Here is a 14,714-nt window from a genome sequence, read left to right on the forward strand (position 1 = left end):
GAGATCGTGGTCTGAGCTGAAATCCCGAGTCCCAGTGCTCAATTGACTGAGCCACCCAGGCAACCGTTTTAATTGAAAATCATTTCCTCCTTAGAGCATCAGGGAGGTGGCACTAGTACTCGTGGGTAGGCAGGGGTGTTTCAGATGGGACCAAAGCCAGAGGTGAGCTGAGGAGCAGGGCAGGAAAAGGATTACATACCAGGCTACAGATCCAGGGTGTGAGGGTTGGAAACCTGGTAGTTGGGGGGCATGATGTGGGTATATAGAGGTAAATAGAAAACAGATGTGCAGGGGTGGGGGTCCCCAGTGGAAGAGCTCTCTTAAGGGATGGCAATTGTGGTTGGGGGTGGGGCACTGATGGAAGAGGCAGCAGCAGAAAGCCAGATGAGCTCAGAATGTCTCCGGCGCAGATGGAGACCAGTCTCCGAAGTACTGAGATGGAACTGCTGTGGGTGCTGGGTGGTCCTCCTCAGGGAAGAGAACTTTGCTTCGTCCCACCAGGAATCCCGGGAAACCTTTCAGCCTTGCTCACTGACTAAAGCAAACCTGCCCTATCTTTGGACAGGACTTCTCGTGAAGTGCCTTTTGTTGCTGTCCTTTTCTTGAGCCCACTCCCGTGCTGTGAATTCACAGGTTGGATGGTGACTCTCAAAACAGCTCTTAGGTTGGGCCTAAGAACCTCCCCACTCTGGAAGGCTGGTCAGTACAGAACAGGCTCATTTGTCAGGAAGCAAGGCTAAAAGGGGTGCCCGTTAGTCCCTGTTGGAAGCTAACCTTTTTTGTTTGGGGTCAGCATCCTGGTCAGTCATTTCAAGTTTTCAAGCATTTTACTCCCATTTATCTGGCAAAAAGTCCTCTCCTTAATTTTAAATCTCGGTACATGCTCTAAACCTTCATCTTTGAAGGTTTTAAATTTATACAATGAAACCTCCAATTGAAGATTGTCCTGTGTTTGGAATTGGTAATATATAGTGGGGATAACCTATCAAGCACACAAACTAGTTCAGGGACCTCCTTAGGTGCTGGGTGTTGGTCCTGGAGGTGAGCTGCAGCGTCCAGTATCTTAGCGCTTAGACGAGGGCAGGTAGACATTAACAGCCTAGTAACTACTCCCCGGGCACGGGAGGTGTGTCTGGCACCTCAGCCGAACCCATGCTGCATCTCCCCCAGGACAGCCAGCAGTATCCTGCCATGGCACCTTGCTAGACGATCCTACCCAATTCGCTAGACCAGCTTTTCCTCCTCTCCTTATGTCCCAGTGGTTCGGACCACTTGAAAACGCAAAGCTTTTCCAAAACGGTACCACAGATGTGAACTGAAGGACAGCACACGAGCTCATGTGTCCCAGGCTCCCTGTTTATACTCCTCCATCCTCTCCAACTTAGACCAAGGACACGAGAGACACAACCTCCCTATTCACAGAACAGTTTATTGACCTACCTCACCTGGCAGGCCGTGGGCCCCTCCTGACCAGGAGAAGTGTCCGTCTAGCTGCACTGCTAGGCAGCAGCCCATGCCCTGGGAAGGGGGCGTCGAAGCAGGAGAGAACGCTGGCCAGTGCAGCCTCAAACTCAAGAGAGCCTAAGCAGAGTCCAGACTCAACTCCATTTGATGTTCTTGTCTTCCTCAGTCAGGGCCGACGTCTCCGTGACGAGGCCAGTGCCGATGGTCCGGTTGCCGTCTCGCAGGGTGAAACGCTGGCCTTTTTCTAAGATCATGGGCTGCCGCAAGATTAGGCTGAGCTTCAGGTCCTCGCCGGGCATGGCAAGCTCCTGGACAGGGCAGAGACAGGGTTCAGGCACGGCCCTCGGGGCACCTTTCCCCCACCTGCTGCCTACCAGGGTTAAAGTTACAGGAAATGGCAGCAGGGAGATCCTTTCTGGGGACAGCTTCACTCCAGCCACCAGCAGAGGTAAACATATTTGAAGACCAAAGGACTTGTGACCAGTGTTCCTAAGGTCCAATGTTGAAAGGAAACTAGGCCATGCAGGTTTCTTAGTCACAAGACTTCTCTGAGCTGTCATGCACAGTATATGATTCTTCAAGGGAGAATGCTTTTCTGGGAGATCTTTCTGTGGGTAAATGCTAGCATGGCTAAGTTCACCCAGGCAATACTAGATGAAGACTTACTTCTCCTAAACCCATTGGGTCAGACCCATCTATCACTAGCTTCATCTACACCAGTCAAGGAAAAGTCCTGTGTTGTCACATCTTTGGCACCACGAGTGAGGTAGAGCTGGTATGAAGAGTGGCTCTGCCACTCTTTCACGTTCCCTATGTGCACTATACCTTCCCTGGTGGCAAGATGACACGACAGGCCATGTCCCAAGTCAGAGAGAACATGACAGGCATAAAGTGAGACACAAAAGGCTTGTGGCGGCCACCCTCCTCCTTGCTGAGGATGTAAACCTGGAAGAGAGAGCAGCAAGGGTGAAGCTGTGCTTGGCTGGAAACACTGCCTCTTTGCAGAGGACAGTCTGGCTCAGTGATGCCCACCATCCCCTGGAGCCCTCACCTGTGCCTCCACCTTCTGGTGGGGTTGGATGGTCCCTGGCTTGGCCATGACCAAGCCACGCCTCAGGTCCTCCCGCTTCAAGCCTCGGACCAGGGCCCCAAGGTTGTCGCCTGCCTCTGCTCTCTCCAGGCTCTTGTGGAACATCTCAATGCCTAGGAAGGAGAAGAGACCAGGGAGGAGGATCAAGGACGGAGGGAAGGCACCAAGGAGCTACAAGGGGAAATCGTGGAGCCAGCCCCCGGGGTCCCAAGGCATCTTTCCTGTACCTGTCACCACGGTCCGAATGTTCTTGCTATGTCCCAGGAACTCACACTCGTCTCCCTTCTTCAGAATGCCACGCTCTAGTGTACCTGTCACCACCGTGCCCCGGCCTGGGAAGAAACAGAACACGACCTCAGGGACCCGGGGCCAGGCTACCACCAGAGAGGAGTGCAAGTGAACACACGGTCCTCACCAGGAATAGAGTAAACGGACTCTACAGGCAGCAGGAAAGGCTTCTCTAGGTCCCGGGTGGGCACTGGGATGTAAGTGTCCACAGCATCCAGCAGCTTCTGCACAGACTTCAGGCCTAGCTCAGGGTCACGTTGCTATGTGGGGGAGGTGACAGGACTCAAATTTTCATTCTGCTTCTCCTTACTAAGAGACGCTCCCCCGACTCCCAGCAGAGCTCCGGACGCCCCTCCAGCCCCATCCTTTGCCACCAGCAGCCCCTGCCTGAGCCCGCCTTCACCTCAAGGGCACAGAGGGCAGAGCCTACGATGACCGGGGTCTCCTCCCCTTTGTAGCCAAACTCAGTGAGCAGCTCCCGGATCTCCAGTTCAACCAGCTCCACCATCTCAGAGTCCTGGACGGCATCTGCTTTGTTTATATACACCACAACGTGCTCTACTCCAATCTGTGGACGGGAAACAGAGAGACATGGTGTCCTGAATGGACCAACTCCCCACTCTTCCTCTTTCCACCCCTCCCCAGGCTCTGAGTACCTGTCTGGCCAGCAATAAATGCTCTCGGGTCTGGGGCATAGGGCCGTCATTGGCCGCCACCACCAGGATGCAGCCGTCGAGGGGGGCGGTGCCTGTGATCATATTCTGGGTAGGAGAGGAAACAGCCTAGTTCAAGGACCTCCTCAGCTCCACGTCCATCTAGCCAAGCACAGTGGTTAGGAACTGAGGCCCACCTTTCTCTGCCATCTCCTTACCACCCACCTTGGAGTGGCCGTGCCCAGATATCCGTGACCTCAACCCACACACCTTGAATATCCTAACCTCCCCCACCTGTCCAACATTTTTCCTGGCAGGAGACAGCCCCTGGCCCCACACCCAGCAACTCTCTCACCTTCACATAATCTGCGTGACCCGGGCAGTCGGTGTGGGCATAGTGGCGGGCGGCAGTGCTATACTCCACGTGAGCTGCATTGATTGTGATTCCACGGGCTCGCTCTTCAGGGGCATTATCAATCTCTTCATATTTCTTAAACTTGGCTCCACCTCCCTCGGCTAAAACTAAGGGGAAGGAAGAGAATAAACCTCTCACCTAAAGTTCCAGGAGTAGAGGCAAGGCTCAAGCCACACCCCTGAATCTCCACCTACACAAAGGGCAGTCTGGGGGAATAACACTTCCTTGACCCCCTCCCTCAGCTCCTGGGGTCAGAATGAAACGTTAAAAGGCCTCAAGGTCCAGCCCTGCGAATTCTCTAGGGTAAAAGCCTCTGCTTACAGAGCACCGGCCACGGCTAGAAAGAAGCCACTCGGGCTCCTCAACTTCTGCATCACAAACACTTTTGTGTGCAGGGGAAATGTGTTTCCTGCATCTTCCCGCCCACGGCTCGCCCAAGTTCTGGCCCCTGGGGCCACGCCACCTCCAACAGCACCTCCCCGGCTCCAGGTCCCGCCAGCAGAGAGGGCGTTGCCGGACGTCCCCAACCAACCCCGCTTACTTTTCGTGATGGCCGCGGTCAGTGTGGTCTTGCCGTGGTCCACATGGCCGATGGTGCCCACGTTCACATGGGGCTTGTCGCGCACGTAGGTCTTCTTGGCCTCCACGGCCAGGCCGCGGCACAAGCGGGGCAGTGCCGGGGCCTTCAGCGGCCGCAACAGACCCTGCAACAGCGGGGTCGGGCCGGTGCCGAGACCTGCCGGGGAAGAAGCTTGGAATCAGAGCGCGGGTCCGAGCCCGGCCACTCCGGACGACGCCCCAAGCGTCCCGGGCCGCCATCGCCTTCCCCGCCCCCTCACCGCTCAAGAGGGGCGTCGCGCGCAGCAGGGTCGTGGCCGCCATTGTGGTCGTACTCGCGCCCGGAGTACCCGGTCCAGGGCGCCCGCGCGTGCAGAAAGGAAAGGGCACGGGAGACCGGAGGTCACTTCCGGCGGAAGTGAAGACAGGGAGGGCATGCCGCGGTCCCTCTAGCCTCCAGTTTTTATGGCCATCTTTACGACTTCCGGGCGTGGGACCAAAGGCGACGCCCGGAAGGTGCTGGTGTTTCGCGGGCGGGGAGGGAGGGAGACGGTTTCCACAAGGCTCGCGGACCTCGAACCTCGCGGACTGACGGGGCAACGCAGGTGTCTTTGGCGGCGCCGGGGACCGACGTGGAGCGTCCGGTCGCGCACCAGAGCCCCGCAGGCTCACGGGAGTTGTAGTTCCGGGTGGGGCGTGCTGTGTTTGCGCTGGTCGTGGGAGTCCCGTAGGGCTAGGCCGGGTCTGGAGCGAGGGTGCCGGCCTCCGGGAGGCGGAGGCGGCGGCGGCGGCGGCGGCGGCCCCGGCGCGGCCTGCTCGGGAACGGCCTGGCTCAAAGCCCCCTGGAGTCCGACCCACTGCGGGGGTCTGGCGAGAGATCTGGCGGCCCTTGAGCCGCCGCCGCCGGAGGTAGGACCAGGCCCTGCGGCCAGGCGAAAAGAGGCGGGCCTGGGAGCCTTTCGCGGGTGGGGCGCAAGTGTGACACATCTCTCCGCCGAGTCTTTGTTTTCTTATCTGTAAAATGGGAACAGTAGGATCTACTTTATGGGGAGATTCTGACATCTGGCTCTGAGAAAATGAGCTGGACAGGAAGCAGGAAATACGGTCCAGGGGCCTCCAGGTCCCACAGTCCTTGACCCTCAAATCCCTGCCCGCCTGGGTCACACAGCGGGCGGGGACAGTTCTGCCGTCCACCCCTGAAGCCCCTCAGCAGGCCAGGAGCTAATTCCCTTGATTTTCGCCCCACCCACTCATCCAGTTTTACTGATGATAACAAGATTGAGGAACTGGCCTCAGGTGCCTGTAAGGGTAGCCTGTCATGTTCCTGCGGTATCCCTGGCACCTGACACAGGGCGGGGCACCCAGTGAGTGCCCAGTGAATTTCTGTTGACTGAGTGAGTGCAAGGCTAGCAAATGACCTTTAGCTTTCACATCTATCATCTCGTCACCTTGCAATGATAACAGCAGCTGCTTAACCCTGATTGATGTTTCCGAAACTCATCAGATCCTAAGGCTCAGTTGACGGGTTTTGTTTCAAATAGATTTCCTAATTCCTCCCTGAAAAATTATGATTCAAGAGGGTCTCTGAGCACAGATGGGGAAACTCTTTATTTATAACACACAGCTTCCCAAGCTCAAAGGAGTTTGGGAAACTCAGAACTAGAGCTTTGTGTGGATCAGGCGTTGTGCAAATGCTTTATATTGGTTCACATTCAGCATTCCCAGTGTTACCGCTTGTGGTTGAAGCCATTCTTTCCCCCGTTTTACAGGTGAGAAAACTTGAGCCTCAGGGTGATTTAGGAACCCAATACCGCTAAACTCCAAGAAAAGTACGCACTTAACCACTGTACCGTCCTTTAACTGCCAATATACTTTTCAAATAAAATGAAGAACTTGCTAAGACATCTGTCCTGGCCCTCCAACCCATCAGCTCCACTTAGGAAGGCCTGGGGCCGTAATTAAAAGAGCTTCTTTGTCTTTATCCTGTCTTTCATTCACTCCTCTCCTAGGAATGTCTCTTAAGACACTATTGGCCACTATCAGAATATGAGACTGGGGCGGGGGGGGGGGGGTGGTATTTGAACGAATCCCTTCTATTTTAATTTATTTGAACATGTATTAGTTTGAAAAAAAGGTAGCAAATACTGCGCTTAAAAAAATGAGTCAACTTAAAAGCCAGTGTTGGTACGTAATATGGATGGCATAAATATATGGCAGAGTTGGGCGAATGCAGTGCACGAATGACTGAAATTTGAAAAACGTCACGCTCGGAAGAGTCCAGAGGGAGAAAACCTTTTGTCCCGCTGTTGACTGTAGCATCCTCTGCAATAGTTAGGAGTCTTGATTTACAGATAACAGAGTCTACGTTGGCTGGTTTGCACAGAAGGAGGACGTGTTTAAGGGTTTGGGGCAGCTTACAGAATCGTGGGACAGGCCGGAGCAACCGCTCCCTTACGGAACTTACGGAACCTGGTAAGACAGCTGCTATTACTGCCACTGCCACCAAACTCTAAACGCCAGGACTGAGACTCGTCTGCGACACCTCCTGCTCATGGCACCAAAGCCACCTCTGCCTCAAGAAAGTGACCCGTCCGACTTTCCAACCCTCCTGCCCCCAAAGTCCGGCAGATTCAAAGCCCCACTTGAAGGTGTCTGGCCAGAGAAGCCTAGATCGTCATAGGTCAGTGTTCTTGTATCAGAGGAGTCTGAGAGATGTCGCCCGCCTCTGATGGAGAGCAGGAGCGCGAGCACGGAATTTCCCCAGATGTCCAGCCGTGCTCGTGAACAAGCTGAAGAGCAGAGTGAACACAGCTGTCCAGTACGGGGACGTGGGAGCATGAGTCTGGTCTAGCCACCGGATGAAGTAGGAATAGAGTGGGCTCAGACTTGCAGAGATGAGGGGAGCCAGCCCTCTGGGAGTGTGCTCGTGAGTGGTGCCGAATGAAGGTGGAAGGCTGGCTGCCATAGAAAAACAGCATTGGGAGGAGGGGGCGGCGGGGACAGCGACAAAGGAAGTGGAAAACAATCAGGACTTCAGGAGGCTGTGAATTTGCGTAGAGAAAGTTTTTTCTCTTTCTGACGTGTCTTTTGTATGATTATAAAGAGAGAAACTGCATTCTTTGTGCAGAATGTTGAACTCTAAAAAGGCACGCTTGAAATCAAATGGCCTTCTGGGCCCCCCCCTAGCAATCTATGCGTTGGAGCTCCTGCTTAACAGCATTTTTCCATCTTCCTCCAGGCAGGGCCCTGATTTTGTTGAAGGTGGCCCTTCCCCGAGTTCCAGGAATAAATCCTGACAGGTCTGCTTCTGGTGGTCCTATTCTCCTTGCCGGGGGGGGGGGTTGTTTAGGGGGTGACTTCTTTGGGGCCAGTGTTTGGTAAGAGGAATCTCCTTTGGGGGGCTTCCAGGGAAGGGTCCCTCTTTTTTTTTTTTTTAATGCTTATTTTTATTTGTGAGAGACACTATGAGTGGGGCAGGGGCAGAAAGAGAGGGGGACCAAGAATCCGAAGCCGGCTCCAGGCTCTGAGCTATCACACAGAGCCCGACGCAGGGCTGGAAACCGTGAACCGTAAGATCATGACCTGAGCCGAAGTTGGACGCTCAACCGACTGAGCCACCCAGGCGCCCCAAGGGCCCCTCACTCTTAAGGAGACACCGAAGAGAGAGACCGCCATCTGACTCTGGGTGTTGCTGGGTCTGGGTGTGAAGCCTGGCACTACTCTGCCCTTCTTATTTCCAGTCAGTGATGAAGCCAAAATCCAGAAGAGGGCAAAAGGCAGAGGGTTTTAGATGACTCCTTGAGGTGTGATGACTAATGTCCTTATTTAAGTCAGACTGTGTCAGAGTCGTCTGTTGTCTACATTCAAATACATCCTAACAGATAAGCTGTCTCACAGCATTTAATACCCTGAGGCCTAATTCTTGGTTTCCCCTCTCTGAGACTGAGTGGCCTGAGTAGGGCCAGGACTGGGCTTCCTTTATCTCTGTATCCTCTGCCTGGCCACTGTAGGCCTCTGAATGACTGCACTTGAACCATGGATGAGGCTTCTTCCAAGGGTGCCACCACGTGGTGCTACAAACATAACGTGTCCAAAACACGACCCTCCGCTCTCCCCAGGCTGTGTGCTTACACATCTGAATACACACAGCACCACTTTTCTTCCTTCCCCTCAGCCCCAACATCTAACCCGTTAACCCAGTCCTGCTGGTCATCTTTCCAAAACATACCTTGAAGGTGACCACTTCTGTCTGTCTCCACTGTTGACACTGTGGTTCGGTCCAGAATCATCTGTCACCTAGGTTAGCTCACTGGCCTCTACAATGGGTCTCCCAGCTCCTGTTCCCCTCAATATCTGGCCAATCCACCCTCCACACAGCAGTCAGACCAGGCTTTAAAATGTGGATCAGGGGATGCCCGGGGGGCTCAGTCGGTTAAGCGTCCCGACTCTTGGTTTCAGCTCCACGATCTCCCAGTTTGTGAGCTCAAGCCCTGGGTCAGGCTCTGTGCTGATAGCACAGAGCCTGCCTCGGATTCTCTCTCTCCCTCCGCACTTTCCCTGCTCGCACCCTTTCTCTCCCTCTCAAAAGAAATCAACATTTAAAAAAGATAATAAAATGTGGATCGGAAGGAGCACGTGACTGGCTCAGTCAGTGGAGCACGTGACTTGATTTCATCTCACGGTCATGAGATCGAGGCCCACACGGTATAGAGTTTACTTTAAAAAAAAATTAATAAATAAAAATAAAGATTCCCTTTGAAATGTATGAAGTTTAAATAAATAAAATGTGGATCAGAAATTAACCCCCCCTCCATGACTCCTTACAACACGTAGAACAAAATCCCAACCTGTAGTTTAAATGGCCAAATTGTATGGTGGGTGGATTATATATCAATAAAGCTGTCATAAAATTAATAATCCAAACTCCTCCCTGTGGCCCATCTCTTGGAGCCTGTCTCCTGTGATTTCCCTCACCCCCTCTCCTGGCCTCACTGGCCATTCTTCCGTTCCACAGACCTCCCACGATTGTTTCTACCTCAGGCTCTTTGCAGTGGTTGTTTCCTCTTCCGGCAGTGTCCTTCCCTGTAGCTTTCCCCCCAGGCTATTTCTTCCGCCATTAAGGTCCCCCTCAGCTGTCACCTTTTCTATCTAAAGTAGCCCCCAGCTCCCCTCTACATCAGTGGTCCTGTTTGGTTTTCTTCATAGCCCCTAAATATCTGAAATTATTTTCTCAGTTTGCCTGTTGGTTGGTTTGTGGGGTTGATGTTATTTTCCGTCTCACCAGGTCATGACAGTAAGAGCTCCTTTTTTATCCCAAGAAGAGTGCCTGACACGCAGGTGAAGAACCATTGGTTGAAGGAATTATGTGTTGAATTATTTCAGTTGAGCATTTGCGTTGGGCTTATTAAGGGTCCTGACGTTTTCAGTGGCAAGCAAGTTATGAATTCAAGTTCACGCTAAAGATAAAGGTGAGCCACTGCAACTTTTGAAGCTCTTGCTTTATTATCTATAAAATGGGGATGGAGTGATGAAGTTAAATTTTACGATCTCTAGGATTTCTTACAGCTGTAACCTCTAAAGGGAGCGTGGGGTCTGATGTCACTGAAATAAGTACTAGGCTAGCCAGCAACTCAGTGACAGATGGGGCACCAGAACCTAGAACTTTGTCCTAGTGCATTCAACAGACCTATTGGAAGCTCAAGGGCATTCTTCAGTCTTCCCCACCGGCCAGCCTGGAAGTGCCTCCTCAGCGATCTCTTTGGACGTTCTCCTTGGTTCTAACCCCACTGTACTGCCCTGGCCAGGTCAGCACCAGCCTCCTCTCTGCTTCCAGTCACTACCCACCCCACTCCTGGCCCTGGATTTCCCTCCAGACACCGAATTCTGATCACACCCCTGTCACTCAGATGCGACTGGAGACATTCCGGTTGCAAGTGCTTTGTGAATGTCACACAAAAGCGACTGAGTAGAAGGCACTTCAGAGGCGGCCTAGCTGGGTTGGCTGTGCATGGCTTCCTCCAGGAGGCCACCCCTTGAAGCGTGAAACTAGAAGAAGAAAGACTGGTGGAAGCGAGGGGAATGGTGCCTGTGGGTTCAGAGGCAGAGCCTAAGCAAAGCGAGAGTACTTTGTGTTGTCAAAATACCCTGGTTGAGCACAGTATGATGTGGAGGGGCAGGAGGTCCTGACCAAAGCACCAAAGCTGAAGTTGACATCCCAGGAAAGAGGACAAAATAGGAGAAATCCCCACCTCTTGGTGCCAGGGGGGCGCTAGGGTCAAGATGACCTCCAGAAGAATCCCTCAAGCAACCACTTCCCCTCCTGACAGAGACCCTAGCTTTCCTTTGAAGAGCCACACTCCGCAGTGCTCAGCCCATCCCAGTTTCAGACGACGGGTCCGTGATCCAGCGCTTTACCAATCAGCATCATCTACCCTTGTGATCACAAATGTTGGTTCAGGGTTAGCATTTTTGTTCCAACCCGAACTGGTGTGCTGAAGTTCAGTTCTGGCACTAACTCTGAACTAACTAACCCAAAGTTAATTCAAACCCCACAAGCTAAGTAAGGGCTCCCTCCTCCACAAGAATGTCCCCGTTTGAGACGCCAGCTGCAAGGGGAGTCCCATCCGTCTTCACTTCTGACCAACCTGCTCCAGATGCGGGAGTTTCCCATGACCCCCCTCAGGTGTGATAATTTGCTAGAACAACTCACAGAATGCAGGAAAACACTTACGATCACAGTTTTATAGTAAAGAATACAAATTAGCAACAGCCAGATGAAAAGATCACGTAGAGTGAGGTGAGGTCTGGGAGGGTCCACAGGCAGAGCTTGCGTGCCCTCCATGGAACCAGGGCATGCCACCCTCCCGGCACATCAATGTGGTCACCAACCAGGAAGCCCCATTGAGTTTCAGTGCCCAGAGTTTTTCATTTCATTTCTTAGACGTGATTGACGAAGTCCTCGCCATGTGACTGAACTCAATCTCCAGGGAAGGCAGGGGTCCAGCTGCCTCAAAATCCCAAACCTCTTGGGAGCCTGGCTGGCTCAGTCGGAAAAGCATGTGACTCTTGGTCTGGGGGAGGGGGGGTGAATTTGAGCCCCACGTTGGGTGTAGAGATTATTTACATAAATAAACGAACTTTTAAAAATCCCAAGCCTCTAATCACAAAGTTAGTCTTTCTGGTGACCAGCTTAGTGCCTGAAGCTATCTAGGGGCTTGCCATCAGTTACCTCATTAGCAAAAACTCTGTGCCAGGGGGTGCCTGGGTGGCTCAGTCGGTTGAGCTCTTGATGTGGGCTCAGGTTATGATCTTGTGGTTCAGGAGTCCAAGCCCCGCGTCGGGCTCTGTGGAGCCTGCTTGAGATTCTGTCTCCTTCTCTCCCTGCCTCTCTCTCTCTCTCCTTCTCTCTGTCTCTCTCATAAATAAACAAACAAATGTTTTTTAGAAATTAAAAAAAAAAAAGCTCTGTGCCGGGAAGCTGGGACAAAAACCAAATTCTTCACTATACAGCAGACAGTCGTTGGGTGGCCCAAGCTGAGCCAATGGGACTCAACCCTGTTGCATTTACTGGAACTATTGGGAAAGCTATCATCTTTCCCCAGGACGATTGCTAAGCTAGTAGAAAGTACGCTTGGAGCTGCTGGTAGCCATCTGGCCACCCATGAGGGGACCATCTGCCTAAGGATTAAGACAGTCCAGAGGAAAACAGAGCTAGGAGACTGAGACCAAGTTCAAATGGACATTTATTTATTTATTTTTTATTTATTTTTGGGACAGAGAGAGACAGAGCATGAACGGGGGAGGGGCAGAGAGAGAGGGAGACACAGAATCGGAAACAGGCTCCAGGCTCCGAGCCATCAGCCCAGAGCCTGACGCGGGGCTCGAACTCACGGAGCGCGAGATCGTGACCTGGCTGAAGTCGGACGCTCAACCGACTGCGCCACCCAGGCGCCCCGTCAAATGGACATTTATAAGAGCCTCTGGCTTCAGCCATGCCCGAAGTCATCCCACCTCTGATTTTTCAATTCTGTGAACCAGTAAGCTCCTCCTCTTTTCGTGCTGAGACCTTGAGTTGGGGGGGGGGGGTGCTCTGTTACTGGTAGTTAAAGCATCCTGAATATCACATCCTCTGTTCCTACGGAAGAAGTGCTTCTCCCTTTTATATGAATACTTTGGCTTAACGTGGGTCCTGGGTCCTACTGTTCTACCGTCCCCCAAACCTCACTCCAATTACTATCCTTTCTACTGGATCCTCTCCCTTTAGACTTTCCATGTAATCAGGTCTCCCTCAGGACTCGGCTCTCCATATTCCTCCTCCTGTTTCTTCACCTTCACCTTCATTCCTCAACCCACCACCACCTGGCTTCTGCTTCTCCCACTTCCCTAAAATCCCTCTCACCGAAGTTGCTGAGCAGTCGCTAAGCTGCCGAGGGATAGAAGCAGAAAAATATTCACCTTCAGCCTAGAAGACTAACCTAAAGCCTGCAGAGTTCTGACAAGGATCAAATACGTGCTGGCTGCTATAGTCTTAAAGGGTCTCGTGACTGTCAGCACATCTCACCGATAGTTAATATTGAACCGAATGATAAGCACCAGAGAAATCTTGCGAAAGTGGTTTTACGAGTAGAAATTCGAAGAAAACATTTGTGATCTAATACTCCCTGCACACTCCCTCCCCCTTGAACACTAAGCATATAAACACCACCGTCATACAGCAAAAGTGAAGATCTTTCTGCCCATGGGTCTTGTCCCCGTGCTATAATAAAAGCACCTCTTTGCGTCAAAAACATCTCAAGAATTCTTTTGTGACCGTTTGTTCACGGCCACACGTCATTAGTTGTCAATGTTTTCTGTAGGAGGCCATGTCAGGACCATGGATTCCTTTTTAATCGTTTGCCTGTGATGTGTCTGCCCAACTGCCCCCCCCCAACTTTGTTGTGTGGTTTCTCTCCCGAGAGTAAGAATGCCCAGCTTTTTTTCTTTTTTGGAGGAATGCCCTCAGGCCACTGGGGGCTTCACCTTGATAAATTGATGTCTCCACGAGTATCCCTTTGTCAAAAGCTGAGGAACGTGGGCATATGTCCGTTGTTTCCGGACAAATCTGAGGCATAACCTTCATCCAGAGCTCCCCTGCAGGATCAAGTTGAACTACTCTCTGCCTGAGGTCATATGTTTGCTTGGTTTCCTTTCCTTCCCTCTCCCGCTTCTCCCACTCTTACTGGTTTCTTCTGGTAGCACTTTTTGACTACATCACTTGCACACAAATCCTCCTCTCAAGGTGTGCTTCTGGGAAACGTGACGTAAGACATCATCTTGGCGCTTTCTATTCCCGTGTCGCTGCCTACCTGTTAAGTGCGGCTTGTTTTCCAGAATTAGGTCCGGGGCCCTATTCTCTCTGCCGATATTGCCTGCACACTCTCACTGATGTCCGTGGCTTCAACCACTACTCACTTCTGATCGCCACCAAACTGCTTTATGCAGCTCACTGTAGCCCTATCTCTGCTGGACAGCTCCGCCTAGTTGTCCTTGACCGCTCCTGCACTAATACAGTCGTCATTACCTACATGTGGCTACTGTAATTAAAACTTAAATTCCATTCCCTAGTCACACCGGCCACATTTCAAGTGCTCAATAGCTACACACGGCTAGTGGCTTCCACACTGGATAGTGTCGATACAGAACATCTGTCGTTGCAGAAAGTTTTATCGGACAACAGAGACACATTTCCAAACCTAACTCATCATCACTAGACCCTTGCCTTTCTGCATTCCTCAACTGTGCCTCTCTCCTAGAAACAACGGGGAGAAACCTCAGAGACTGCAGACACTGGAAACCACAGAGGAAGTGTGTGTAAGGGTTTCAGGGAGGAGGGAGGAATTGACATCTTCCTCCGAACTGGGAAGATGCATGGACAAAGACAGCAATGAAGACCTTAGCCAAGGCCACCTGCGGGCTGATGTCAGCTTGGTTAGAGCAGAGGCAGAGCTGGGGGAGTACAGCTGGCTAGGCAGGAACTTGCCTTCTACAACGAATTTTTCCAACTCCATCTGGCAGCCTCAGCCTTGAATAAACATTCTTGTGTGAGTCAGGGGATTTATCCATCTCCAGTCTCTTGTGTTCCGGGATGAGTATATGATCCAAGCCAATCAGCTAAGGTCAGTTCTGGAAATGTGATTGCAAATCTCAGAAAAGAAGCATGCTGCTTCTACTTGAGTTGCTAAGCTATTAGGACTTAAGTTTGGAGCCA

At 52.1% G+C, this 14,714-nt stretch overlaps 1 protein-coding gene across 1 annotated transcript; it reads right to left on the reverse strand.

The window, feature by feature from the left end:
• Nucleotides 1-1,409: 1,409 nt before the first annotated feature.
• TUFM (Tu translation elongation factor, mitochondrial) lies at nt 1,410-5,455 on the reverse strand. The gene is made up of 10 exons (XM_047087805.1): nt 4,750-5,455; nt 4,452-4,646; nt 3,851-4,017; nt 3,499-3,603; nt 3,246-3,410; nt 2,970-3,102; nt 2,782-2,886; nt 2,516-2,667; nt 2,290-2,409; nt 1,410-1,772 (listed from the first exon to the last, which is right to left on the reverse strand). Exons 1-10 carry the CDS (start codon nt 5,453-5,455, stop codon nt 1,599-1,601), a joined length of 2,022 nt encoding a protein of 673 aa, XP_046943761.1. The 3' UTR covers nt 1,410-1,598.
• Nucleotides 5,456-14,714: the final 9,259 nt, after the last annotated feature.

Source organism: Lynx rufus, unplaced genomic scaffold, assembly GCF_022079265.1.
Source record: "Lynx rufus isolate CCGP_SWC_20201006 ecotype Redwood Valley unplaced genomic scaffold, mLynRuf1.p SCAF_23, whole genome shotgun sequence".
Taxonomy (NCBI): domain Eukaryota; kingdom Metazoa; phylum Chordata; class Mammalia; order Carnivora; family Felidae; genus Lynx; species Lynx rufus.